Here is a 25,455-nt window from a genome sequence, read left to right as displayed (position 1 = left end):
GTGGCTCAGCCGGGGTGAGTCACCGCACCCCAGTCCCTCGGCTGGCCAGTAGGGGCTGGCACTGCCACGTGAGGCTGTAGGCTCCGAGGACGCCAGGGCTGGAAGTGACGCCATCTACACGCGATTCAACAGTAACAGCAACAGAGACTCCTAAAGCGCTTCCTGCGTCCGTCCTGACCCACCCAATCTACGCAACAGCCTTGCGAGGCAGTCCCTGCTCTCCTCACCCTGCGGCTGAGAAAACCGAGCCTCAGCGAGCTCAGACCACAGGGCTGGGGTTACAGAGCTAGTAAGCAGCAACGCCCAGATGTTCTGGCTTGAGAGCCCACTCTCAAAATCACTACGGAAGTGGATGTGTTTGTTAGCGTGAATTCAGGTTCTGAGACGACAGCCCGGTCTGCAGCGCCCTGGTCCAGAGCCCTCCATCCCACGGCGGGAGAGGCCCAGCCCAGGGCGCCGTGTCAGGGTGGCGCTGAACACAGAATGCCGGGCTGGCGCTTTCTGCCGCGGGTGCCAGAGGCAGCAGGGCATCCTCCAGTGGTCACAGTGTAGGTCTGCTCCTTCTGCCTCCAACCCTCGAGCTCTCCTCTCCGGACCCTGAGCATCAGCTTGGTCTTTTAAGGTGCACAGTCTTGCCATCCAGCAGGTGCTGTGGCGCCTGACCCCGTTTTCACCCACGCTCTGGCCACAGCCGAAGCCAAGGAAGGAAGACGGGCAGTCCCCGGCGCTAGGGTCGGGGAGGCTGAGGCTCCATGGCCAAACGTGATGATATCATGTGACATTTCTTGAACAGTTTACGCTGAGACATGGCACTAGGGACGCTTGGAGAGCAGACAGCACGCTGCCTGTATCCCGGTGACCTTTGCCTTCAAGCGATTTGGCAACATACAGGGAAGAGCATGGCTGGGTTTCTCGGAGGCACCGAGTGCCGTGGTGGTGAGGGCAGTGGACTGGAACGGAGTCCCATCTCGACTCTGGCTGCCTTATCTGCGTGACTTGGGCTCTGGCCCGTGGCTGTGTGTCTATAAAACAGATAATAAACGTCCCCACCCCCGAGGCTGTCAGCACCTGCTGCTGTTGTCATGGCCACCGTCACTGTCACCATCATCATGTAGTTTAGCCCGGACAAATGAAACATTTACTATGTACAGGGTGCAGTTCTGAACACCTCACACCTATTAACTCGTTGCTGCACACCATCACCCCGGGAGTTAGGTGGCAATTTCTCATTTTACAGATGAAGACACTCAGAGAGCTTAATAGCACTTAAGGCCACAATGCTATTAAGTAGCAGAGCGGGGCTGGGATTCGAACCCAGTCTGACTCTTAACACGTTTGCTCTTAACCTCCGCCCTACAGCTAGCTGTTACAGTTACACAGGCATGGCAAGTTCCCAGCACAGTGTGTCTGGCACCTGGGAAGTTCTCTCTTAATGGCGGTGGGTATTCATGCCAAACAGCCCCAGGCAGGACTGGGTATCAGGGCATCAGCACGAGAACAGGCGTGTGCGGAGAACCCTGGCGACCTAGGCAGCAGAGAGCTAGCATTTGCCGAGCTCCCCGCCCTACACTGTGCACACCAGAGGCACTGAGGGGCTTTGTCTAAGCCCTAGTGGAAGCAATCAGGTGTTCGTGCTTGGACACCGTTGGCTCAGTTTCCTATAGAGATGTCCTCACTGAATTATATTTTAATGTTGATTTTTATTGAGTTACTTAAAAAAAAAAGAGTGACTCTGTGGGAGTTGGTTTTCATTTCCTACAAAAATGCCATTGAAGACAAGTTTCTGATGGTGGTCATGTGACTTTTTTCCTAAAGGTCTGCTTGACAAGTTGACCTCTGTCTGAATTTAGAGCAAAGAGAAAGTGTTTCTCCTGGAGAACTGGTCTGCTTGTTCTAACCAGACATTCAATACTCAGCATCTCATCCTAGGTTCCTGGTGGGACCCACCTCCTCCTCCCTTTTCTGCGCTTCCTGACCTACACTTTTTTATATTTTCTTTATAACTTCCCTATTGATTTTGTGTTTTTACTGTAAACGGCTTACACTTCATTTTGGAATTCGATACAACGTATGCTATAAAATTATAAATAAACTTCCTGAAATATTTCCTGTCAGGACTCGGCTGTCACACCTCTCCTCCTCAGCCAGGAAACTGGTCAACGCACAGTTAAATCTCCTTTTCTTTCAGGCCATAGCTTAACTGCTATTTCCTTCTGGATTCATTAGGTTGAGAAGTCTTCTGGCGATATGTCTGTAGCGCCCTGACCTTCCTCTGGGGAGACAGATCGAAGAAAATGTTTTTTAAATGTTAATTTCTTTTTCCCTGTACTAGTGCTTGTCAGTCTCTAAGGTCCACATGAGTCGCATTCACACGATGCTCTTGTTGCTGCTCCAAGAACCACGTTTTGAGAAGCAAGATGCACTGGGACCCAGAGATGACAAACTACATCCTGCAAGCAGGTCAAATCAAGCCGTAAGGAAGGTTCCCTGGGACACAGCCACATGGATTCAGTGGCACATGATATTGTCTAAAGCTGCTTTCATGTTGCCACGGTGGAGGTGCGCTGGTGTGACAGCAGCTGCACGAACTACAAAGCTGAAAACCTCTCTCATCCAGCCCCTTGCAGAAGAAGTTTGCTGAACCCTGATTTAGACTGTAAGCCCCATGAGAGCGGGGACCACGTCTGTCTCAGTCTCTGCTCTACACCCAGGGCCTGCTAGTGTTCCTGACCCAGAAGACGTTCCAGAACGATCTGAACAAAAGAAGTCAACCGTGGTGGTTCTGTTGTCCTAAGACTCATCCTGGAGTTTTACCATGAACGCGTGCTTCCTTCCTCCGCAGGTCGTGGGAGGACCTTGCTCCTTGCCAGTTGCTCTGCCTGGCTGGAGTCCCTGCACCCCGGAGGGGACGCCCTGAACCCCGTGATGGCATCGCTGAGATGGGGCGCCTGCTGTTGCTCCCACGCAGCTATAGTGTGGTGATTAATTCACTGTTCACGTTCCAGAGGAGGTGGGGTTTTAATCCCGTCCGAAATTGGTTTGGGATGTGGAAGTCATAGTTCTCTGCCCTCTAATTGCAAGGGGGGGATGATGCGGCATCAGTATTGCAGTTCCGAGCGTTGGGCTGGAAATAAATATCATTTCAGCTCTGAAAGCATGGCTGGCTGGAAATGTTTCCTTTCTATTTCAAAAATTTAATGTGGAGAAGAGGTTGTGCTTATTTGAGAGAACAATTCCTTTGAAGGCGAGAAAAAAAACATTGAATGGGGGCATTTTGAATTCTAAGTAAACAGTCTTGGAGGTCACATAGAGACTTGTTTGCATAGATTTGCTGAAATAATAGTACCATCCAGTTTATCGAATTTATATTATTTTTTTTTGTCATGCATATACATTGAACTTGGCACAAAAATGCTTAGTCCTGAGTCAGAGTAACTGTGACAGTGCCTGAAAGCAGGCGTGGGAGAATGGAAAAAAGATGGAAAAAAATAAAGCCATTTTGTAGCTGCACTTGGCCGATGTGTTTCTCTTCCATCAGCCTGGACTTAATCCCTGCTTTTTCCTTATGCAAACGGGAGTTGGAGTCTGTTTAGAGTCTCTTGGGATTATTCAAAGGTCCTTGAACTAGATAATGAAAACCTCAGGCCCTGTTCCCTCCCTGAGTGTGGCAATGTTCTGACTTCTTCCTCTACCCATTGGTAATCAAGGGCTTTGCAGACAAGTGCCGCTGGTGGTTTTAATACCTCAGATGATCTGTGCCTGCTTTGGGCCCTTATCAACAAGACAGAAATAAACATATTTTTTCGGAGAAACAATAATATCTTCATATGATTGTATTTGTATTCGGCTACATGCTACCCAGAGCTCAGACGCTGAAGCCTCTCGATAACACTGCTACGGACAGAGCATCCCAGCCTCCCTATCTTATTGATGAAGAAACCAAGGCCCAGAGAGGTTAAGCAACTCTTTCAAGCCCACAGAGTATGCTAGAGTTAGGCAAGACCCAGATGATCACCCTGCTCTGAACATTATTGCGAACAGGTATTTGATTTAGAGGTCCTTGTTGAGAAGGCTGGTGAGCCTGCAGTGATGTGTTGGGTTTTGAGTGGAAGCCAATGACTCCAGCCCCAGACCTCCCCCTGTCCTCTCCCAAGGGGCGGGGTGGGGCTCTTGTGCTGGTGGCTCTCTCTGGGGAGGATACCGAAGCTATAAGTCAGGCTAACTGTTCTTCAGGGCTTTCTTCCTTGCAGCCAGAAAAGACATCTCATTTATAGAGCCCCCAGAAGAGCAATGACAGCAGCAACAATGATAAAAAAGAACTGCTGACTTCATAAGGTGATCACTACCTGCCGATCACTTTCTACACAAGCTGTCACCTCGTCCTCATAGCAAGTGTATGACAAGAGTGCTATTAGCATCTGCATTTTACAGGTGGGGAAACTAAGGTGTAGGCTGATTTACCAAATGCGGGAGCCTAGATTTGAACCAAATATGATCTGACTCCACAGTCCATGCTTGTAATTCTACTCATGCTGCTGCCCCTAACCTGCCAGGTGCCTTCCAGACAGTGTTGCCAGTCTTCACCATAAGCTCACAAAGTAGGATTAGCCTCATTTTATCAAAGAAATTAAGACCCAGAGAACTGAATTATCTTGCCCAAGGTCGCTGAGCTAGTCTGGGACAGCTTCAGGCTTCAAAGTCCAGATCGGCCGGACTCGCCCCCTTATGCTGAGACACTCTGTCTGTCCTGGTGGGAAGAGCTGGGCCCCCCTGGCAGGGACTCCCAGGGTCCCGTGGGCGGAGGTGACCAGAGGGTGACTCACCACGTTCTTGTAGAAGTAGTACACCACCATCCTGGCCAGGCGCGAGTAACACCAGTGGCCGTGCACCAGCAGCAGCTTCTTGAGGTGGCTGAAGCGGGAGATGGCGAAGTCGCTGGACATGACGGCCTGCAAGGGCAGAGCGGAGACATCAGCTTCCCCCCACGGCTGCCAATACCCGCCCCACCCCAGGCTCCCTCGAGGGCCGTGCTCTGTCCAAGGCCATAGCTGGAAGGGTCTGAAAGACCCTTTCTCATAGGTAGCACCCTTGAGTGGCTTTTGGGTCTCTGACACCCCACCCTCTTTTCTGGGAAATCCAAACTTCACTAGAATCCAAGAAAGGCAGGCCAGAGGAGACCGGTGGTCTGGTCTGGCCCTTCACCTCCTTCTGTTTATTCAACAAGCATTTACTGGCAACCAGATGTGATGCTCCACCAGACAGAAGGGGCTTCCGAGCAAGTGACCCTCAAACCCCTGAACACCCTTGGCCCCTCCTGAGGCAGGCCGTTCGCTCACTCCCCGGGGGAGCTGACGGTTGGCTAGCTCTTCCCTTCCGTGGAGCTGAAGTGTGTCTTCGGCCCCTAGGATTACTCAGAACAAGACCCAGGTCATAGGACTTTGAAGAGTCTGAGGCTTGGACGTGCCTGGTTGCACATCCTGCTGTGAAGCTTGGTCCAGGTGTTTAACCTCTCTCAGCCTCAGTTTCTTCATCTGAAAACGATGGAATAACAATCCCTAACACACAGGGTGGGGCGACTGCTGAAATTAATGGGATAGTAAACGTCACGTGTGAAGAGACTGCTGGCCTACGGCACACTCACCAACAAATATAGGCCGTGCCTAATGTCTGCACTGGGGGTGAGAATGTAATTGTTTCGTGGTTCAGAATCACAAAGTGGCGTCTGTCTTAATGGGGAAACATTAGCACCTCAAGTTCATATGCTTGTCCCAAGCTAAGTTTTGAGTAAATTGGGTAAACTTTTAAGGTGAACCAGGCAATTTATAGGCCCATCTGGCCATCAGGGCTGAAATGGCAAATGAAACGTGTTTTCCAATGTCTTTACATCCCTCGCTGCTCACAGACAGCGCCACGACCTTGGCTGTGGGTGGAGATCACAGGGAGGAAGCGGGAGTCAGGGGAAGGCGTGGTTTCCCCTGAACGGTTGGGCACTCTGCGGCTTTAGAATACAGAACACAGCCAGCTGACTGTTAAAAGCCAAGCAGCCTTTGATCTCCCTCTCTGTTCTGCAGGACCAGGCAGTAGGGATGTGGTGATGGAGGTTATGAATAGGCATGGAAGTCCCCTGCCTTTCGGATGATAATTCTGCAAAGCTCTCTGGGAGAAGTTCCTCCAACACTGTGGGGCAATTCCTTATCTCGCCAATAAGGATAAAGGAGAGTTAAGAGAGAAAGGAGAAGAATTGAAGGGGACAGTACCTGCATGCCTTCCTGTCCAGATATCCCAATTCCAATATCAGCAGCTTGAATCATGCTGACGTCATTCGCTCCATCACCTGAAAGGAGAGAGGGTGTAGGTCATGGTCCGACTGCTGCGTGCCAATGAGAATTTTTATATGAGTGCCTCCTAAAGTGTCCCCATTTGTACATAATCGAATCCTTTAATGCTGCTCTGAAGAGTCCTACAGAAAAAGTCATCACTACAGTCATTTAGCGCAAGAGATGTCTTTTCTTCTTTGGACAAGAAGCCCTACTTTTTCTTTATCACTCAGCAAATAATTATTGTGTCCTTTTTCTAGGTACAATGTTAGGGACTGGGAAGTACAATGGTGAATGAGACACAGGCAGTGTTTTACAGTTTGCCAAAAAGGCCTTTGCAGATGTTACCATGGACATTTTTTTTTTTTTTTTTTTTTTTTTTTACCGAGGAGCAAATAGAGAATTTGAGCAGCACAGGGACTCGGCAAGGGTGATTCAGCCAGTGAAGGGACCCGGGAGAACCGGCTCTAAGATCTTTCTAATTCCAGGGCCAGCAGACCTTCCCTCGCTCAGGATAACTTATAATACTGACCCTATCAAGACAACTGGAATCTTGGATAGCTAAACCATCAGAGACTGTCAGTGGTGTCCAAGGACAGGGACGGTGTTCAGTTATGTCTCTGAATATAGGAAAATGGAACTGACTCAGTTTTTGGGTGGAGGTCCAGCTAGTCACATTGAGTTGCCCATTCAATGGACTCAGTTTCAGGAAGCCGGAGGTTAGGGCGTGGACAGACACACACCTGCAGGTGCCAACTTTTACATCAGCACTGTCAAACAGATTTTTTCTGTAATGGAACTGTCCTGTATCTTTACTGCCCACTGTAAAAACCATGAGCCACCTATGACTATTGACATGTGGCTGGTGAACGTCTGTTTAAACTTAAACATACAGCAGGTGGCAACCATTCTGGACAGCACAGCGCTACACGGCGAGGTCTTCCTCACAAGCCTGGCTTTTCCCAACGCCTTATCCTTCAGACTAGAGTTTAGCAAGCTTTTTCTAGAAAGGGCCAGATAATAGATATTTTAGGCTTTGTGAGCCAAGAAGCAAAACTGAACAACTGGTCTGCTGAGAGGCAAATCAGTTTTTACACATTTTACAATTAAAAACACAGAAACTGTGCTTCGGCCCCTCTCTAGAAACACGCGGTGGGCTGAACTCAGACTGAGAACCATGGTTTGTGGACTGAACTGCCTTCCGTGTTCTCGTGCCCCCAGCCTGTTTTCCCAGTAGGTTCTCATAATCATACACCACTACATTCACATGAACCATTCTAGAGAATATGGAATTGGGAGAGAGAATTTTCTTCCTCTAATTATTTGGCAACAGAACGTTGTCCATCTTAAAAATTTTGTCATTGTAAGTAGCCGTTCTTTTTCTAAGGATCCTTTTTTCCTTGACAGCATAGCAGTGCATAATTTTCATCTTCCCCAGGGCAGAGCAAACCCACCCTTTAGCCTCTTCTGCTGGCAAGCCCGCGGAAGGAGAGGTGTGGAATCGCGCTATTTCTCGCTCTGCGGGCTCCCTTGCTGCTGCCGCCGCGGCCGTTAAGCCAGTCCCCGACCTCAGCGAGTCAGTGCTGGGCTGGTGCCTTGAGTGTGTCCTCAAGTTTTGACGAGGACAATTCAGGGGATAAAATTAGGATGCAGTTGCTAAAGCTGTGCCCCCCTGTGTTCTCCTGTCCACTCCCCACTTTTTTTTTTCCCTTCTGGTCTTGAACTGCTTTTACTTCAAGATCAGGAGGAAAAAACAAAACAAAAAAAACACAATGTAAAGGAGGAGATCTGTTATTTGAAATGTCAGGAAAGAAAATCTCTTTCCATGTCTGTGAAGGAGGATGAGAACCATCGGTAAAAATGTCCCTGAACGAAAGCAGCGTTTACTATGTGCTTGGTGTGTGCTGGGCATGGGATGAAGCTGACTTTGTCCCTCTACTTAAGAATCTACCAGGCCTACTGAGCAGGACATCCCTGAAGGCATCATAGCTCCGCGGGAGCCCCAGGGAAAAGGAACAGGAGGCGGGCCCGGAAGGAGGTTTTACAGAGGAGACGGCTTGAGCAAAAGCCTGGAGTAGAGAGAGAATGAGGCTCATGGCGAACTGGGAAGCAGTTTCATCTGGTTGGAACACTGAGAACTGAGTGATTGGGGAGAGGATGGTGGCCATGGTGAGAAAGATGGAGAGCTCAGGGAGACCAGACTGTGAAGATTCTGGTGAACCAAGTTGGGTTGTTTCTAGAAGGTTCGAAGTAAGGACAGTTTTAATTCTCTCTGCCTCAACCACGGTTAAAGTTGAGTCTCTTATCAAGGATTCGTCCTCAACCCACAAGCCAGCGTGTATGACGGGTGTGCATCGTGTTGAGTCTTGTATTTAGAAACAAACATACAGCGTTAAACACAGGACAAGGCTCAACTTTTAAAATCTCCCCACCAGCCATCAACACTTAGCAGAATATCGAATCCACAAACATCTGAGGTTCATAGTATTGTGTCATGTGTCAAGTACTGAAGGGGACATGGTCTGCATCGCAGAACTGAGTTGGACCTGAGTGTCTGTCATTGAGCGACCTGGATGTTCTGAGCTTGAGGCTCCTCTTGGATTTGGCCTCCATCCAAGTCCTGATTTTTCCTCAGTGGACCGGCTAATCCTGAGAACTGGGGTTCTCACTCCCCACTCTTAGCCTCTGCTTCATCTGCTGGCTGCTATGTCTTGATTGCCACATTGAACTCCCTCCCTCTAAGACAGTGACCCTCAGCCTGAGCATCCCGACTGTGACACCTGGCCTCCCCGCTCTGGGCCAGGCTGCCCCCTCCCTCCGCAGGATGGGTACCTATGGAAAGGGTCATGGCTCTCAGCCTGTCTCGCACCAGCTTGACGAGCATGCTCTTCTGGAGCGGGGTGGAGCGGCAGCACAGGACGGACCGGCAGTACTGAGTCAGCTCCAGAAATTTCTTCTCCAGTTTCCCCTGGGAAATGGTGTTCAATGTCTTCCCATCGATGACCAACCCAACCTCTGGGGCTGTAGCTCCTAAGGTGGGGGGCGGTGTCTCGGAGGGGAGGCAGGACCCAAAGTGCTTGCGGTCCGGCTTCTGTGGTCCATGGAATTGCTTGACCTCTTCCAGTGCAAAGTTGAGGATGGATTCACAGGTTTCCTAAAAGAGCAGAATAATGAATTTGGTATTAGTGGGCAACACTGGAAACGCAGGTTAAAAATCTCACTTTCTCCTTTAGTAAAATAGTTAATAAAACACTACCATTTAAGAGATGACCTACGAATCGCTCTCTGAGTTTTACATTTCTCTGCAATATTTCAAACAGCATCAAAGCAATATGAATTTGGGACCAAATTAATGGCCAAAATAGGACAGACAGCTTGGGAACGGGAATGGAAATAGCTCAGCAAGATGGGGACTGATACAGGCATGGTGTAACAGAATAAATAATATCGATACATTAGTAAATTAGAACCATATGTCATGCCGGCAGAGTGCTTTTCATTCCTCACAAGTCATCTCCGTTCTCCTTTGTTACTCAGAACATTCCTGTGTGGTAGGGTAGGGTGGGTATTACTGGTTTTAGTTTAGAGATGAGGAAACAGAAGCAGTGAAATCCTTAGTAACTGGCCCCAGATCATCCAACCAGTAGAGGCAGATCACTACGACTTGACTGTGGCTTCTTAATTGAAAAAACAAAACAAAAACATACATTGACTGTGTGTTTATCCATTGATATAAATGCATTGCTAGTACTGGTTAAAACTGATCATGTGAGTCTTATTGATTTAAAGAAACTTATTTTTTCTGATGTTTACCTTGAAATGCAGTGAAGGAAATGATTTCCTCCATCAGTTCCCTCCACTACTTTTGATTACATCAAAGATAAAGACAGATTTTGGATCTAAATATATTCTTGATACCTCTTGTTTCTGTCAATGTCACTTTGAAATGAAGACAGACAACAGTTATGGCAGTCAACTGGGTTCTCAATTTTAATAGCATTATTCTGTTCACACTGGTCTTTGTTCAGCAGTGTTCTCTTAGTGGTGAGGGAGGACGACTATTCATTCACTATAGTGCTAAAAAATTCTTCTAAAAATAAATTCTAAAATGTTCAAAGTGAGTCAATTTAAATGAAATCATTAAATCAACAACAGTACAGGTAATGTGAGGATTTAGGCAAAAGACTGTGAGGTTTGTTCTGAAATCACAGGTTTGGAGACCAAGGATCTAGAAGCTTCTGAGAATGTTGGGAATAATTTCTGCTTAAGTAGAACCACAGTTCATGATTCTGGAGTCCTCCTTTAGGGGATGCTAAACAGCATTGCAAGCAACCGGGTGTGCACAGAGCCTGGGGTGCAGGGCACACGAAGTAGCTCCAGGAGCAGGTGGTTATGCCTGAAGCACTTCTCCGGGAAAGAGGTCAAGACGGTCCCTACCGGAGGGTGGGGTGGCCACACATTACATACAGGCAGACCTCGGAGATACGCAACATGTGTTTGGTTCCAGACCACCGCAATAAAGTGACTGTTGCAACAAAGTGAGCCACGAATTTTTTTGTTTCCTAAGGCATGTAAAAGTTATGTTTACACCGTAGTCTATTAAGTGTACAATAACATTATGTCTGAAAAAACAACGTCCATGTATCAGTTTTAATATTTTATTGCTAAGAAGTGCTGTCATCTGAGCCTTCGGCAAGTTGTTCCCTTTTTTCTGGTGGAGGGTCTAGCCTCAGTGTTGATGGCTGCTGCCTGATCAGGGAAGTGGTTGCTGAAGTTTGCCACATCGATGGACTCTTTCATGAGCGGTTTCTCTGTAGCATGTGATGCTGTTTAATAGCATTTTACCCACAGTAGAGTATCTTTCACAATTGGAGTCAATCCTCTCAAACTTTGCCACTGCTGTGTCAACTTAGTTTATGTAATATTCTAAATTCTTTGTTGTCATTTCAACAATCTTCACAGCATCTTCACCAAGAGTAGATTCCATCTACAAGAACCACTTTCTTTGCTCAACCATAAGAAGCAACTCAGCTATTAAAGTTTTATCAGAAGATTGTAGCAATTCAGCCACATCTTTAGGCTCCACTTCTGACTCCAGTCCTCTTGCTGTTGCCACCACATCTGCAGTGACTCCCTCCACTGAAGACTTGAATCCCTTAAAGTCATCCATGAGGGTTTGAATCAGCTTTTTTCCAAATTCCTGTTAATGTTGATATTTTGACCTCTTCCCACGAATCATGAATGTTCTTAATGGCGCCTAGAATGGTGAGTCCTTCTATAGAAGGTTTTCATTTTACCTTGTCCAGATCCATCAGAGGAAGCACTACGTATGGCAGTTAGAGCCTTATGAAGTGTATCTCTTAACTAATGACTTGAAAGTTGGAATTACTTCTTGACCCGTGGGCTGCAGAATGGATGTTGTGTGAGCAGCGTGGAAACAACGTTGCTCTTGTGACACGTCTCTGCCAGAGGCTCTTGGGTGACGAAGGTGCACTGCCCATGAGCAGTAATATTTTGAAAAGAATCTTTTGTTCTGAGCAGTAGGTCTCAGAAAAAATCTGGATATGCTGTCATCCAGGCTTTGTTATTCCATTTATAGAGCATAGGAGGAGCAGATCTAGCGTAATTCTTAAGAGTTCTATAATTTTTGGAACAGTAAGTGCGCACTGGCTTCAACTTAGAGTCATCAGCTGCACTGGCCCCTAACAAGACAGTCAGGATTGGCGTCTCCTCTCTAGCTATGAAAGCCCTAGAGAGCATATTTCCCCAAGGCCATAAAGCTGTTTCGTCTCCACTGAAACCTGCTATGTAGCACAGCCACCTTTGTGACATCCCTTAGCTCCATCGTCCGGATAATTTGCTGCAGCTTCTGTATCAGCATTTGCTTCATCCTGCAATCCTGTGAGATGGAGACGGCTTCTTTACTTAAACCTCATGAACCCACCCCTGCTAGCTTTAAGCTTTTCTTCTGAAGCTTCCTCATCTCTCCGAGTCTTCACAGAATTGAAGAGAGTGAGGGCCTTGCTCTGGGTTAGGCTTTGGGGTGAGGAAGTCCTGTGGCTGGCTTGCTCTTCTACCCAGACCACTCACACTTTCTATCAGCAATAAGGCTGCTTCTCTGCCTCACCGTCCGTGTGCTTCCTGGAGTAGCACTTGTAACTTCCTTCAAGAACCTCTCCTCTGCAGTCACCACTTAGCTAACTGGCACAAGAGGCCCACTTTTGGTCTGTCTCAGCTTTTAACGTGCCTTCCTCGCTAAACTTAATCATTATTTCTAGCTTTTGGTTTAAAGTGAGAGACGTGTGGCTCTTCCTTTTGCTTGAACGCTTATGAGGCAATTGTAGGGGTTTAGCTGGCCTAATTTCTGCATTGTTGGGTCTCAGGAAATAGGGAGGCCTCAGCAGAGTTGGGGAGACTGGTCGGTGGAGCAGTCAGAACACACATGAATGAGAACCCTGAGGTCTTGCTTATAGTTTTAAGATACGTAACAAAGAAACAGTAGCCCTAAATCAATTTATAGTTAATCAGGCAGGTTCAAACCCTTGGAAGAAACATCCACCGAATATGCAATTACATTAAACTGGAGTGTAGAGAAATCTGAGATTCAGAATGGATTGGATTTCCCCAGTTTCTATCTTAATGCATCTGTGCACCCACTACTTTTTCAAGGGGATGAGAAAGACTAATGTTTCAGGTTTAGTGGGCCCAGGGGTGTGGGCAGGGTCCAACACTCAGCAACCATCTTGGAAGGTTGCAGACAGCTTTAAAATTGTTGACAGTGACCGAACTCAACATGGAATGTGGCCCACTGTTCTTTGGGAACTTTGGCTAATTAATCAACCAACATCTTCAACTTTCTACAGGGATGCACTGCACTTAACAAAACCCCCAGAAGCCCACTCCATCCACCTCACGGCCATGCAGACGCCCTCCCCCTGGGATCAGCTGGAGTAAAGTGATCATTGCAAATGGAATTTCCATGGCAAGCGGGGCAGGCAGACGTCCACACTGTCACAGGGATCAAGCACCCAAGCAAGCTGCTAATTACTTCCTTTCCTAAGCATGATATTAACGCCAAGATTTCCCCGAGATTACTTTCATTTTGAAAATTCACTGGGGTTTAATCTAATCATAGCATAGCCTGCGCACCTGACAAGAAAGTAAATGATTTTTCCAATTCATCTAAAGGGCCTCTGGCACTTTTTATCTGTGTGCATTACCTTTTTTATTTAATGTGCATGTGGATTCTTCATGGAATGAAAACCAAATTGAAACCTTACAAACTTCAGTTCCGGGTCCAGATCAGCCTCAGGCAAAAGTGGAGGAGGGAGATTCCGTCATCCTTCCTGCCTCTCTTTCTGGGCTGTTTCTTCCCTTTCTCATCTTCCTCCCTCTCTCCATCCTTCTCCTCAGGGTATGTTCTAGGTCTCCAGGTGCCCTCCGCCCACCACCCCTGCAATCCAGTGCTTCCCTTGTTACCTGCCCACGTCCACCCCAATCCCTGCCCCCTTGTGGGAACACACAATGCCCGGCCAGCTTCCCATATCCATCAGCCAAGAAGACAGTGGAACTTGACTGCCTGCAGTTTGCATTGTGAAGATCGATGCTTCCCTCCTAAATGGAAAAGTGTGTTACAGCTTTAAATACAGTTCTTCAGACTTCACGCAAACCTCGCCCGGTGTCACTCACAACCTGTTCAAGTTGAAAACTGCGGTCTATTTTTTTCTCTCTCTCCCATCAAAACATGCTGGTTTCATGTATCATTCCCTTTGGGTTTTACTCAGTGGCAACCAATTTGACATACAAATTGGAGCTGAAATTTTAACCTCAGAATAATTTCTATTTAATTGGTTTTTTTTTTTTTAATGGATGAGTTAGTCCAAAGTATAAGAAACAAACAATTAAGGTTCTGTCTGGCATACTGCGAAGAGTGCTGGCCTGTCAGAAGAGCATCCTAGACTTAGTCTATCTGCCAGAAACCACCAGGGTGGCCCTGGGCAGGGGATTAGCCCGGCGGTCACAGTTGCTCATATGTCGACTGTGGAGATTGGGCCAAGGGATCTGAGAGAGGCCCAACTTTCTCACATGTACTGCTGGACATAATATGAACAGACTGGTCAAGCGTGTGTAGGGATGAGGTAGAGGATACTGGGCTGGATGCCTTCCAGGGCCCTTTGAATTCCAAGATTCGGGGGTAGGAGTGCTTCCCCTGCAAACCCAAATCCCACCCACGAGCCCGCCTCCTGTTGGCCTAGGGGCTGCCCTGCATGCAGACATCTGGGCCCCGCTTCGGCCTCACCTGACTTTCTGTGTTAATGGAGTACACGGTGTCCGCCTGGTCTAACAGTCTGCAGGAATAGGCGATGTTGACCGCTGTCTCCTGCTTATCGCCAGTCAAGACCCAGAGCTGGATCCCAGCCTCCCGCAGAGCAGAGATTGTGTCAGGAACGCCTTCCTGCAGCCGGTCTTCGATCCCAGTGGCTCCTGGAGTGATGATTAAAGACACCAGAGCTCACATTTCGGTTCAAAAAGTAGCTGCATAATTTCCCCAGAGCCCTATCAAGCCAGGCAATGATTATTAACTGTCTCCCGTGTTCTAGGCTGTGCTGAGCACCCAGGACACAGCCGTGAAACAGACGGAGCTGGTCCCTACGCCCTCGCTGCTCAAAGGTCTGTTGAATCAGTATTTTTTTTTTTTTTGGGTCCAACTATTTTATTATTATTATTAAACTTTTCATTTAATTTTTTTTAATGTTTTGGGGGGAGGTAATTAGGTTTATTTATTTATTTTAATGAAGGTACTGGGGATTGAACCCAGGACCTCATGCATGCCAAGCACACACTCTACCGCTGAGCCATACCCTCCCCCAACTCAGGAGTTTTAACTGAGCTATGTGAGGAGAGGAGCCCAGGGTGCCGGGCAAACGTATACCAGGAGACTCGAACTTCACCTAGAAGGTCGGGGAAGGCTCTTGCTGAGGAAGTGCCATTTATGCTCAGACCTGGAAGATAAAGCCAAGTGGTGCAGAAGGGGGAGAATTCCAGGCAGAGGGATCCGCATGTGTGAAGGCCCAGAGGGCAGAGTAGAAGACGACACAAAGGGAAGCAGAGTCAGGGGAGAGGGGAGGCCAGGCAGAGGGGGGAAAGTGCTGGGTCATGTAGAGCCTGTCCGGGCATCAAGGGATTTCCCTCCTGTGTGTTTGATAGCAAAGAAGCTGAGAGTGATGGAATCAGCTTTGAGTTTTAAGAAGATCATTCTGGAGAATGGATTGGAGGGTGGAGGAAGCAGGATGAGACTGAGGGCTAGTGGTTCAGAGGAGAGCAGATGGGGGCTGGACCAGCAGTGCGGCAGCAGGAGTGGAGAGACGGAAATCTTTGCTTGGCAAGTGCTCGCCACAGAATAGTGACTCGGGTTTTTAATATTATTCTTGAGGGAATTAAAGATGCAGATTCCATAATTTTTCAAAAGGTGTCAGGCTTTGAGCCAACCTAGATGATTATCTACCCAAATGTCAAATAGGTGCCAAGTGATTAAGCAAAAATAAATCTGCATTGACATTGAGATTCATTTCGAACCACAGACTGATGGCTGCCTGTGTCACTGTGGGCAGGAGGGCATGCCAATTCATTCCACAGTCCTGAGTGACAATGGGTGGTCAAAGCAGTTATGCTGGATGCATCTTGAAGAGATCATTTCATACTGTGGAACCTTGGTGTGAATGCACGGCAGTTTCCTGGTGGTGAGATGACATCTTCCCAGCCCTAGTCCTCTCCTTCCCAAACCACCTTAAGGGAAGAAAAAGAAACCTCTCCATCCTGAAATGTGCCTGCTTTGTATGTCAGGCCCAAGCACACAGGCAAACAAGCCCACAGAAAGCAGGGCCGAGCCTCACCTTTCCCTCCAAGTGTTAGCCTGGAAGCTGAGACTGAAGCTGATGTGCATTACAGGGCGGCAGAGTGAAGGAGAGAGAGGGAAATGCATTTATTTGTGTGAAAGAGAAAATGAAACAGGTAGGTGGTGAGAGCCTTTCTCAGCCAGGGAAGCTGACAGGTCCTGAAAAGTGTGTTCTTTTTTTTTTTTTTTAAATTCTTATTTATTTTTTTGAAGTGTAGTCAGTTTATAATATTAGTTTCAGGCATACAGCAAAGTGATTCAGTTATACATAAACATATATTTTTTTTTCCGATTTTTTTTTTTCCATTATAGCCCATTACAAGAAATTGAATATAGTTCCTGGGCCATCCAGCAGGTCCTTGTTGTTTATCTATTTTATATACAGTCATGTTTATCAGCTTGTTCTCTTTCACACAGAACCAGCTCAGGAGTGTGCCTCACCAGTGGAGACCAAAAGGCTCCCCAGAAGCAAAAGAAACCTCAGGGGCATCGAGGGGGTCAGTTGCTCAAATGGGGTGCCATTCTGGTGGCCTGGAGTGGAGGATGCAGCTGCCTGGCTGACCCCCAAAAAATGAGTTCTTGAAGCTATGGTAAATTTATACAATGGAATACCATTCAGCAATAAAAAATAAAATAAAATAATGCCATTTGTAGCAACATGGATGGACCTGGAGATTGTCATTCTAAGTGAAGTAAGCCAGAAAGAGAAAAGAAAAATACCACATGGTATCACTCATATGTGGAATCTAAAAAAAGAAAAAAGAAGACACTAATGAACTCAGCTACAAAACAGAAACAGACTCACAGACATAGTAAACAATCTTATGGTTACTGGGGGGAAACAGGTGGGAAAGGATGAACTGAAAGGTCGAGATTTGCAAATATTAACTACTATATATAAAATAGATAAAAAATAAATTTCTTCTGTATAGCACAGGGAACTATATTCAATATCTTGTAGCAGTCTATAATGAAAAAGAATATGAAAAGGAATATATGCATGTATATGTACGACTGAAACATTGAGCCATACACCAGAAATGGACACATTGTGACTGACTATGCTTCAATAAAAATAAATAAATGAGTTCTTGAGGCCAGCTTTCAAGGCGGCCTTGTGAGACAGCAGACAAAGGCTCCTATAGCCAAGACACAAGGAACAAAAGGACGTGAGGAGCAAAACTGTCTCCCCCTGCTTGTCACCCATCCCACCAAATCTTGATATGTCAAGAGGTGTTACCACCTCCTTACAGCCAGCCTGGGTCTTCCCGCCTTGCACCCCTCCTGGCTGAGAGCTTAGCAGAGTGTGATTTATCCAGAGGATGAGTGAAGGCTCATCGGGGCACAGGGATGCATCCCTGGGCAGACAGCCGGGTCTTGACGGCGCCAGGGTTTGGCCCTCGTCCCCTGGTTAGCACTGCCTCCCAAGATGAAAGAAGGCTTCTCCACACGGCCAGTGCCTGCTGGCTGTTCAGGCACATTGCCTCTCCTAGATCCTGCTCGTGAGCTGTGACATTAATCCTGTTGAATAAAGCCTCCCCCTACTCCCTTGGCAATGCTTTTCCTTCAGCGGAAATCCAACCCCGTCTCTTCGCCAGTCCCCGGGCTCCCTGTCTCTCCCCTAGCATATCCATCTAACGTCTATCCAGCAGCAGAGTAACTTTTGTAAAACACAGGTCTGTCCCTACCTTCACTCCTTTCTCCTCTCCAGACCTTCAGCATACGCTTCACATGGCCCTTCATAACCTGGGCCCTGCTGACCTCCTCACTTCCCGTATCCGCCCCACATCCCGTGGCCTAGTCATAGAGGACCTCTGAGTTTCCAGCCAGACTTTCTTGTCTCCATGCCTTCATTTGGGCCCTTCCCTCTGCCTGGAACATCCTCCCACTTTGACCAGAGTCCTTTCTCCACTCACTTCCCAGTGTCCTGCACCCTCCTTGGCCCCGAGCTTGGTTGGCCCCTTCAACTTTGTGCTTCCACCCCACCAGGAACATCTTCCAGCCCAGCCCTCATCACACGCTGTTGAGGTTGCTTGTTTAATCATCCAGGTTTCCTTGTTTGACTCTGAGCCCTGGGAGGGCAAGGCCTCTGGTTCTTGTTCCCTGCTGTAGCCCTAATACCTAGCACCCGACTTGGCACACAGTCGGGGCCCAATCAACATTTGAATGACTGGAGGCCTCCCCCAGCAGGGGGTGCAGGAATGCTTCTTGGACATCCTCAGGATGCTGAGTGTGGGCTGGATACTGGCACAGCCCATTGGTGCCAAGTGCCAGGAAGGGCACCCTGGGGAGGCTTCTAATTGAGACACATTTGTAGCAACTGTCAAAATCAAGGCCAAGAACTCCCTTTCCAGTTTGCAACATTCCTTTTTTTAAAAAAAATTAATGTTAATTTATTTTTAGCTACCGAGTAAGGTGAGCTGATTCTCCAGACGCTCTGCTGTCTCCATGAGAAGCTCATCTCTGTTGGTGAGGGACGCCTCGGCCTCATGCCGGAAGCTGGCCCATCGCTGGAAGTCTTCTTCACTCAGGACCTGTGGGATGGGAACAGGCTCCTTTACAATTCTGGGTGAATCCCTCGTCCTTCCTGTGTGCTGGGCCTCCTACTGGCCAGTTAAACGTCACTACATAATTAGATGAGGCTTTCCCCTCAATGATTTTTTTTTATTTTTTGGAATGCTTGAATCAATAAAGGATTGATCCTCATGTTCCATTATCACCAAACTTCTGTTGAGCCTCTGTGATGCTCTGGGCAGTAGAGATACAACAGTGATCAAGACAGACAAGAGCTGTATGGAGGTTCCTTAAAGAACTAGAAATAGACTTATCATATGATCCAGCATCCACACTCCTGGGTATATACCCAGAGAAAAATATACTTCAAAAAGACACATGCACCCCAATTTTCACAGCAGCACTATTTACAACAGCCAAGACATGGAAGCAACCTAAATGTCCATCAACAGATGACTGAATAAAGAAGATGTGGTGTGTACACACACACACACACACACACACACACACACACACACACACACAATGGAATACTACTCAGCCATAAAAAAGAATAAAATAATGCCATTTGCAGCAACATGGATGGACCTGGAGATCATCACTCTAAGTGAAGTAAGCCAGAAAGAGAAAGAAAAATGCCATATGATATCACTCAGATGTGGAATCTAAAAAAAAAGGACACAAATGAACCACTTATTATTTATAACTTAGATGACTGATTTCTTGAATATGTGTAAGCATATTTGACTATCATTTACGATTGGATTACTGCATTCGGTTGATTCTTATTTTGTGGTTGGCTTTATTCCTTTGATAACTATGTACATTTAAAAAGCTAGAGCTCTAAACTGTTCTTAGAAACAGTGAAGAGCTCATATACGTAAATTAAAAAATATGTGCAGTATATTGCATGTATGTTTTTACATACAATGTATTGTATATGTGCAGTCAAATTGTATCCATTTTATCTAATAAAACTGAAAAATAATTAAAAAAAAGAAAGACAAGAGCCCTGCATGCCTGGGCTTATGTGCTAGTGGAAGGCGAGAGACCTTATCCAAGTAAATAAAGGAACAGACCATTTCGAGGGGTTCTATACAGATAGTAAAGAGGGTGATATGATTATGGGGTGTGACTAGGTCGGGGAGATAACTGTGGGAAGGGAGACTATTTTATTTGGATCTTTGGGTCCCTTAGACAAAGTGACATGCAATTTGAGATACAATGACAAGAAGAGTTCAGTCATGGGGAGGGGCCGGTTCTAAGGCCATGAGACAGCAATGAACTTGGCTTTATTTCTGATCCTTCAACGCCGCAGCTGGATAAAGGATGGAGAGCCAGGCGGACGGGGCCGGCAGTGAGGCGGGAAGGGCAGCCGGCAGCCAGACCTTGCAGAGCCTATTCTGCCACCACTGGGGGTGCCCAGCGGCTGAAAGCACCCAACTAGGGGGCAAATCTCCCTCCCCTGGAGTTGGTAGCACTTTTAGACCCCTCCGTTGGCATTACATGCACACTGTCTCTTATAGTAATGAATAATTCTTTTGCCCAAGCATCAAATATTTTTTAATTTTTCCTCCGTGCATGGCACTGCAGGGAAAACCAAGGGGAGGCAGGCCCCCTTCGCTCTTGAGGGATAACAATCATTAGAGGAGGCAAAAATGGGAAAAGATAACTTCAATGAAAAATAGAAGGTGGTAAGGATATATTTACAATTTATAGAGTAGTAAGCACTGGTCGTGGTCCCAGGCACCGTACCTGTATTATCTTAATCTCCATGACAACTGTATAAGGTAGGGGACACGAGCGTCATTTTACAGATAAGAACATCTAATGCTCAGAGAGGAAACTTGTCCAAGGTCACACCAAAGATCCGTGGTGAGATTGGGACTTATGCCTTGGTAGGTCTGGCTTTCAAGTGGGTGCTCTTAAACGCTGTTGCACCAAGCACTATGTAAGAGATGAAGCACTCTGGCGATTTATGGAAGAGCAACCACTTCCAGCCATCTAGAAATGCGTGCCCCTCAGAGCTCCCCTACCTGATTTTAGGCGCCCCCATTAGATGCCCTGGCTCTGGGATTCATAGCTCTTTGCCTGCTTTTCTGTAGAAGCTGCAGAGTGAAAGACCTACAGGGCGTGAGCTGGGCCATCTACATGCCTGTAGCCGGGCCCAGGGCGATGCAATAGGAAATGGTAGGGACTGTGACCAACTGCAGAACACAGCACAATATATCCCCCAAAGGGATCGGCTACCGTGGAGCTCCAGCTATTTGTGGCTCTTCAGGAATGGAGATCCAGTTTTCCAGATCCTCTATATTTTCAAGAGAAACCAGAAATCTAGATTTGTATGTGATCATGCTAAATCTCCCAAATTCCAAATCTAGGCAAATAATGCAAACTTTAAAAAGATACCTTGAAAGCAAACTTATAATGTTCAAAGGTTATTTTATGAGTTGCAGGTGACCAATTGTATAGCCAATGAAAAGCAAGTCAGATTTCTGCCCCAGCAAAATTGTCCAGGTTGTGGGTCTTTGTGGTCAGGATAGTTGATTTTGAAAATATGAGAACCACCATTAATGATCTTCTAAAAAGACATAGAAAAGACAGAAGCAGGGTTGAGGCCTTTCATCTACTAAACAAGGAATCTGTTCTTACCTTCTTGGCGACGCACAGTGTTCGAAGGCCATCTCTCGCATACAAGTCTAGGTGCTTCTGGGTCCGGGCTTGGATTTTCCTCACCTTCCTTTCCATGTCAGTGTCAGCTGCTGTCAAACAGTCATCATTCCCCGTGAAGTCACGTACAGATGCTAAAGACATCCTCGTTCCTCATATTCTGGAGTCTTTAGAGGAGGGATTCCCCGACAGCCCACCCCAGAGACAGGGAGGAGCTCTCCCAGGTTGCCCTGGAAGGTGATCACTTCACGCATCCTTAAGTTATCTGCTCTCTCAATCTGATCAAAAGTCTGTCTGAGAGAGGGTACTGTTTAAGGAAGGCAGGTGGTTTTAGGTATTGTTGCTAAACATCTGTTTGCATCAGAATCACCTGGGAACTTAAACAAATACTAGACATCTCCAGGTCCAGTTGCAGACCTGCTGAACCAGGGGACCGGAAATCTGCATCTTTGTCATTACCTGTGGAGTATTCCACGGGGTCAGGTTAGTCCTGGATGACCAGCTGTTCACTAAATCTTGAACATGCTTATCTGCTCCCTTCTGTGTCATCTGCTTCAGTCCCTAGAGCAAGTTTGCCCCCAAGATCGCGACAGACTCAAACTTCATTGCTAAGGCCTTTACCATACTGGGTTTGCTGAGTTAGGCTTAGAAAAAATATTTTTTAGCTTCCTACAGATCTAGTGTGAAAAATATTTCATTGTGTTGCTCAAAGTCCCCTTTTCTGAAGTCCTACATAATATGTTTCTCTTAGAAGAAATCTGTCTTCTTTTCTTGAAATTCCAGTACTTTTATCTGTCAGATAAAAAGAATTTTTGAGCCTGGGTTCGTGGTTATGGGGCAGGATGGATGTGATCACCACTCCCTTTATCTGACATGTCACAGACATCACTACACAGTGGCAGCACTTTGTAAATCTGAGCTTGGAAAAAGCTTCAGAACCCTTCTTTACCAGGGCTGGATTGCGATCTTTAGAAGCCCAAAGTAGGAAAAAGATCTTGTGTACCTTGCCCATCCCTCCATATAATGCAAAATTAAAAACACAATTCTTAACAGTAAGATAAATATAAGGAAGTTCAACAAAGCTCTGATTTTCCCCATGATACTATCGTAAGGCTGCTTTTATGCACTATAAAGATCCCTTCAAAAATTATTTTCTCATTTTTCAGTGCTACTGGTTTCCTGGTACCTTAAGTACAGTCTTTGTGCTTTGTCTTTTTGAGCACTATCTACAGTATTTTATTTTCAATGATATCAGCTCCTGAGATTAAACATATTTTGCCTTCTACCTGTTTGAGTTTACCTTTTTGCTTGGGCTACCAGGAAGCTCAGGGTCAAATAGAATGTTCAAATGCTGTAAATACATTAAACCTGAGGTTGTTTTGTTCCCTTCCTTTTCAAAGCTTTGCTTCTCAAATCTTATAGGAACATTGCTTATGTTATCTTTTACTGGAGCCATCTATAATCCATTTTGGAATCAGGTGAGGAACAAACAAACATCTCCAGGGTAGCTCAGATGGCTGTTGCCAGCGATAGAGTGCCGTGGCTCCTTTGACTCGGAAACACTGAATTCACTTGTCTGCCAGAGTCTGGGGATGAAGAGACCTAATTAGCTCCCTTCCCATTCTAAATAGTCATCAATCCCCATGAACCTCTTGGCTCTGATCCACAGCTGACAATGCAGGAGTCACAGTGCTGCCCGGGCAATTCTACAGTTTGGCTAGAATCTACTGTCCTGGGAGAATCATCGCCCATAACTGTCCTCTCCTTGTTAGCAGTCCGGAAGCGGCTGCACACCAATTCACACTGCTCCAAAATTGGACACTGATATGTAGGGACTTTGGAACATTTTTCTGGCTTGGAGCAAGTTTAAGTTTATGAAAATCCATTTTAGGGGAGACTGGGGAGATGGATGAAAGAGAGGAGCACCTGAGGCTTCCCAGAGTGAACTGAGCCTGACGCCGAGTTCTAGGGGCAGGGAGAGTGCTCTGAGCCGGGGTTCGGGGTACCTGGGCCCAGGATTGACCATGTGTTCCCTGCACCACTTCCTTAAGTCACTCCCCTCTTTGGGTTCAGTTGGCTTCTCTCCCAAACTAAGATTTTGGACCACAGTGTGTTTGATGGTGTGTTAATGGATGTCCTGGTGGAAAAAAAAAAGTTCTGTATGGATAATCCAGATTTAAATGAGTTTAGAAAACTAGAAACTGGGATAAATAAAGAGGTTCCTCTATGACAAGACTGCCCCAAGTCTTTAATAAGCTAACAGCCAGCTCTGTAATTCTCCAGGTTGAGGAGATGTCAAAAGCGGCATGTTTTAAGGATGCTGCTTTGAGGAGAGCATCTTGTGGGCCTGTGTTCCAGCTGCGACCTGCTGGATGGAGTGATGCTAAAAATCCAGCCCCTCATTACCATTCTAGGCCACCTCTTAAACTATGGGGCCCTCTCCTCCCAGAGCCCGGTGGGGTGGACTCACCGCGGGCCGGGTCTTCCAGCAGGTCCATGATAACGGAGTCGGCACCCTTGGTGTAGACGATGATCTCATGGGTCAGCGGGTGCCTCACCACCACGGACATTCTTTTCCTGACAGAGTCAAAATCCAGGGTGCAGAGGACTTCGAAGGTGAGGCAGGTGCCCTGGGGCAAGCGCACGGTCACCTGCTCTGGTGTCCGGGAAACCAGGGTGAAGCTGTAGGCGTGGGCAGCGTGCACCAGGGCGGCCTCATCAGGGCTCTCGGCCTCATAGCAGAGCTCGGGGCCGGCCAGGCCCGGGGCTGCTGCCCCCAGCCCCGCCTCCAGGCAAGCGTCCGGCCCCACCCCTGGGATGTCACCCTGCTCCCACGTGCTGCTCTTAGAGCCACCGTCCGTGGAATAGCCTCCACTGCACACAGATGCGTCGTCTCTCTCTTCTGAGTCTGTGGTGGGCATGTGGGTCCCCAAACTCTCTCCCAGGCCCACGTCGGAGGGCGCGGTGGATGAGAATGACTGGCTGAGGCTCAACAGCTTCAGCCTGTGGAACAGTAGTTGAATCTTCTCCAGGGATGTCCCCAGGGCCTTGGTCGAGGGCGGCAGGGTGACCTGGTGGTCAAAGGAGGGAAGCAGAACATTACCCTCCATGGTGTAAAAAATAACAAGCTGCCCTGTGGCAGAATAGAGAGATTGTTTTGCAATCAGAGATGGTGGGCAAGTCTTCTCCCCTCTCTGGACCTCAGTTTAACCACCTGTAACACAACGGGAGTAGGCCATTTGTTTCCTTCCAGCCCTGGCATTCTAGGGATCGGCAACGCTCACCTTCCTCTATCTTACGACCATCCCGCTCTGATCACGGACAAAGGAAAGAAAAGGAGACAAAAGCCAGACTCACAGTAGGACTTCCCATCCCCTGCACCCTTACCATCACCTTGTCTGTTTATTTCTGCCCATGGCACAGCTCACTTCATCCTTCCAGCACCTCCAGGGGATACTGTCATCACCCCAATTTATGGTGGAGGAGACAGAGGCATGAAGAGGTTAGACTGACCGCGATCACCCCGAGTGGAGGTGGTAGGGCTGGGACTCAGATCTGGGAGACTGGGCTCTCAGGCTGCTCACCAACCAAAGCCTCCTCATTAACTTGGAAACTGAGAATGGGATGCTGTCCTTCCCCACATGGTACTTCTTTCCCTCTTGAAAATAGGGTGCATTCCTCAGTTAACGCTTCACGCCTCCCAAAGCTCCCTGAGGACCTCTGGTCACTTCGTGACTTTTCAGTGGTTGAACTGACTCTTTGGGGTGGTTGAGAATCTGGGTGTAATACTAGGAGCCTCTGGTTTGGCACCCGAGTGAACCCTCTTTTTCTTGATTTCATAGCCCCAAGTTGTACCACCTGATTATTCTTATTAGTCACTTACAAGGGAGCTTGGGTGAGAATTTGTGCATATAAGTGGAAGATAAATCTATCTTCAGTACTGAAAATTAATTCAAAGTATAGCCTTCTATAAATGGCCATCCAGCTGCATTATCTCTAAATTGGCAGAACTTCACACATGGTATTAATTGCTTTTAAAGCCTCCATTAAAAAGCAGAT

At 47.2% G+C, this 25,455-nt stretch overlaps 1 protein-coding gene and 1 non-coding gene across 9 annotated transcripts in view; both read right to left on the bottom strand.

Moving 5' to 3' along the window:
- The window catches only part of ATP10B (ATPase phospholipid transporting 10B (putative)), a 282,836-nt gene that overhangs the window by 22,883 nt on the left and 234,498 nt on the right, over positions 1 to 25,455 (bottom strand). For 6 of the 8 annotated variants that reach the window (XM_032465150.1, XM_032465147.1, XM_032465144.1 and 3 more), the window contains 7 exons: positions 23,867 to 24,467; positions 21,379 to 21,488; positions 18,620 to 18,746; positions 14,617 to 14,801; positions 9,150 to 9,471; positions 6,258 to 6,334; positions 4,824 to 4,949 (listed from right to left, as the gene is read on the bottom strand). In XM_032465150.1, coding sequence (XP_032321041.1) covers positions 4,824 to 4,949; positions 6,258 to 6,334; positions 9,150 to 9,471; positions 14,617 to 14,801; positions 18,620 to 18,746; positions 21,379 to 21,488; positions 23,867 to 24,467 — 1,548 coding nt within the window. Of the gene's footprint in view, positions 1 to 4,823; positions 4,950 to 6,257; positions 6,335 to 9,149; positions 9,472 to 14,616; positions 14,802 to 18,619; positions 18,747 to 21,378; positions 21,489 to 23,866; positions 24,468 to 25,455 lie in introns of those variants that run through there. The other 2 variants (XM_032465151.1, XR_004314267.1) reach the window with 2 other exon arrangements.
- On the bottom strand, positions 15,111 to 15,182 carry TRNAA-GGC. The gene has a single exon. It is a non-coding gene; the product is annotated as a tRNA-Ala (tRNA).

The sequence above is a fragment of the Camelus ferus genome, chromosome 22 (genome assembly GCF_009834535.1).
Source record: "Camelus ferus isolate YT-003-E chromosome 22, BCGSAC_Cfer_1.0, whole genome shotgun sequence".
Classification (NCBI taxonomy): domain Eukaryota; kingdom Metazoa; phylum Chordata; class Mammalia; order Artiodactyla; family Camelidae; genus Camelus; species Camelus ferus.
The sequence above is the reverse complement of the archived record's forward strand: the minus strand, read 5'-3'. Positions and strand labels throughout refer to the sequence as shown.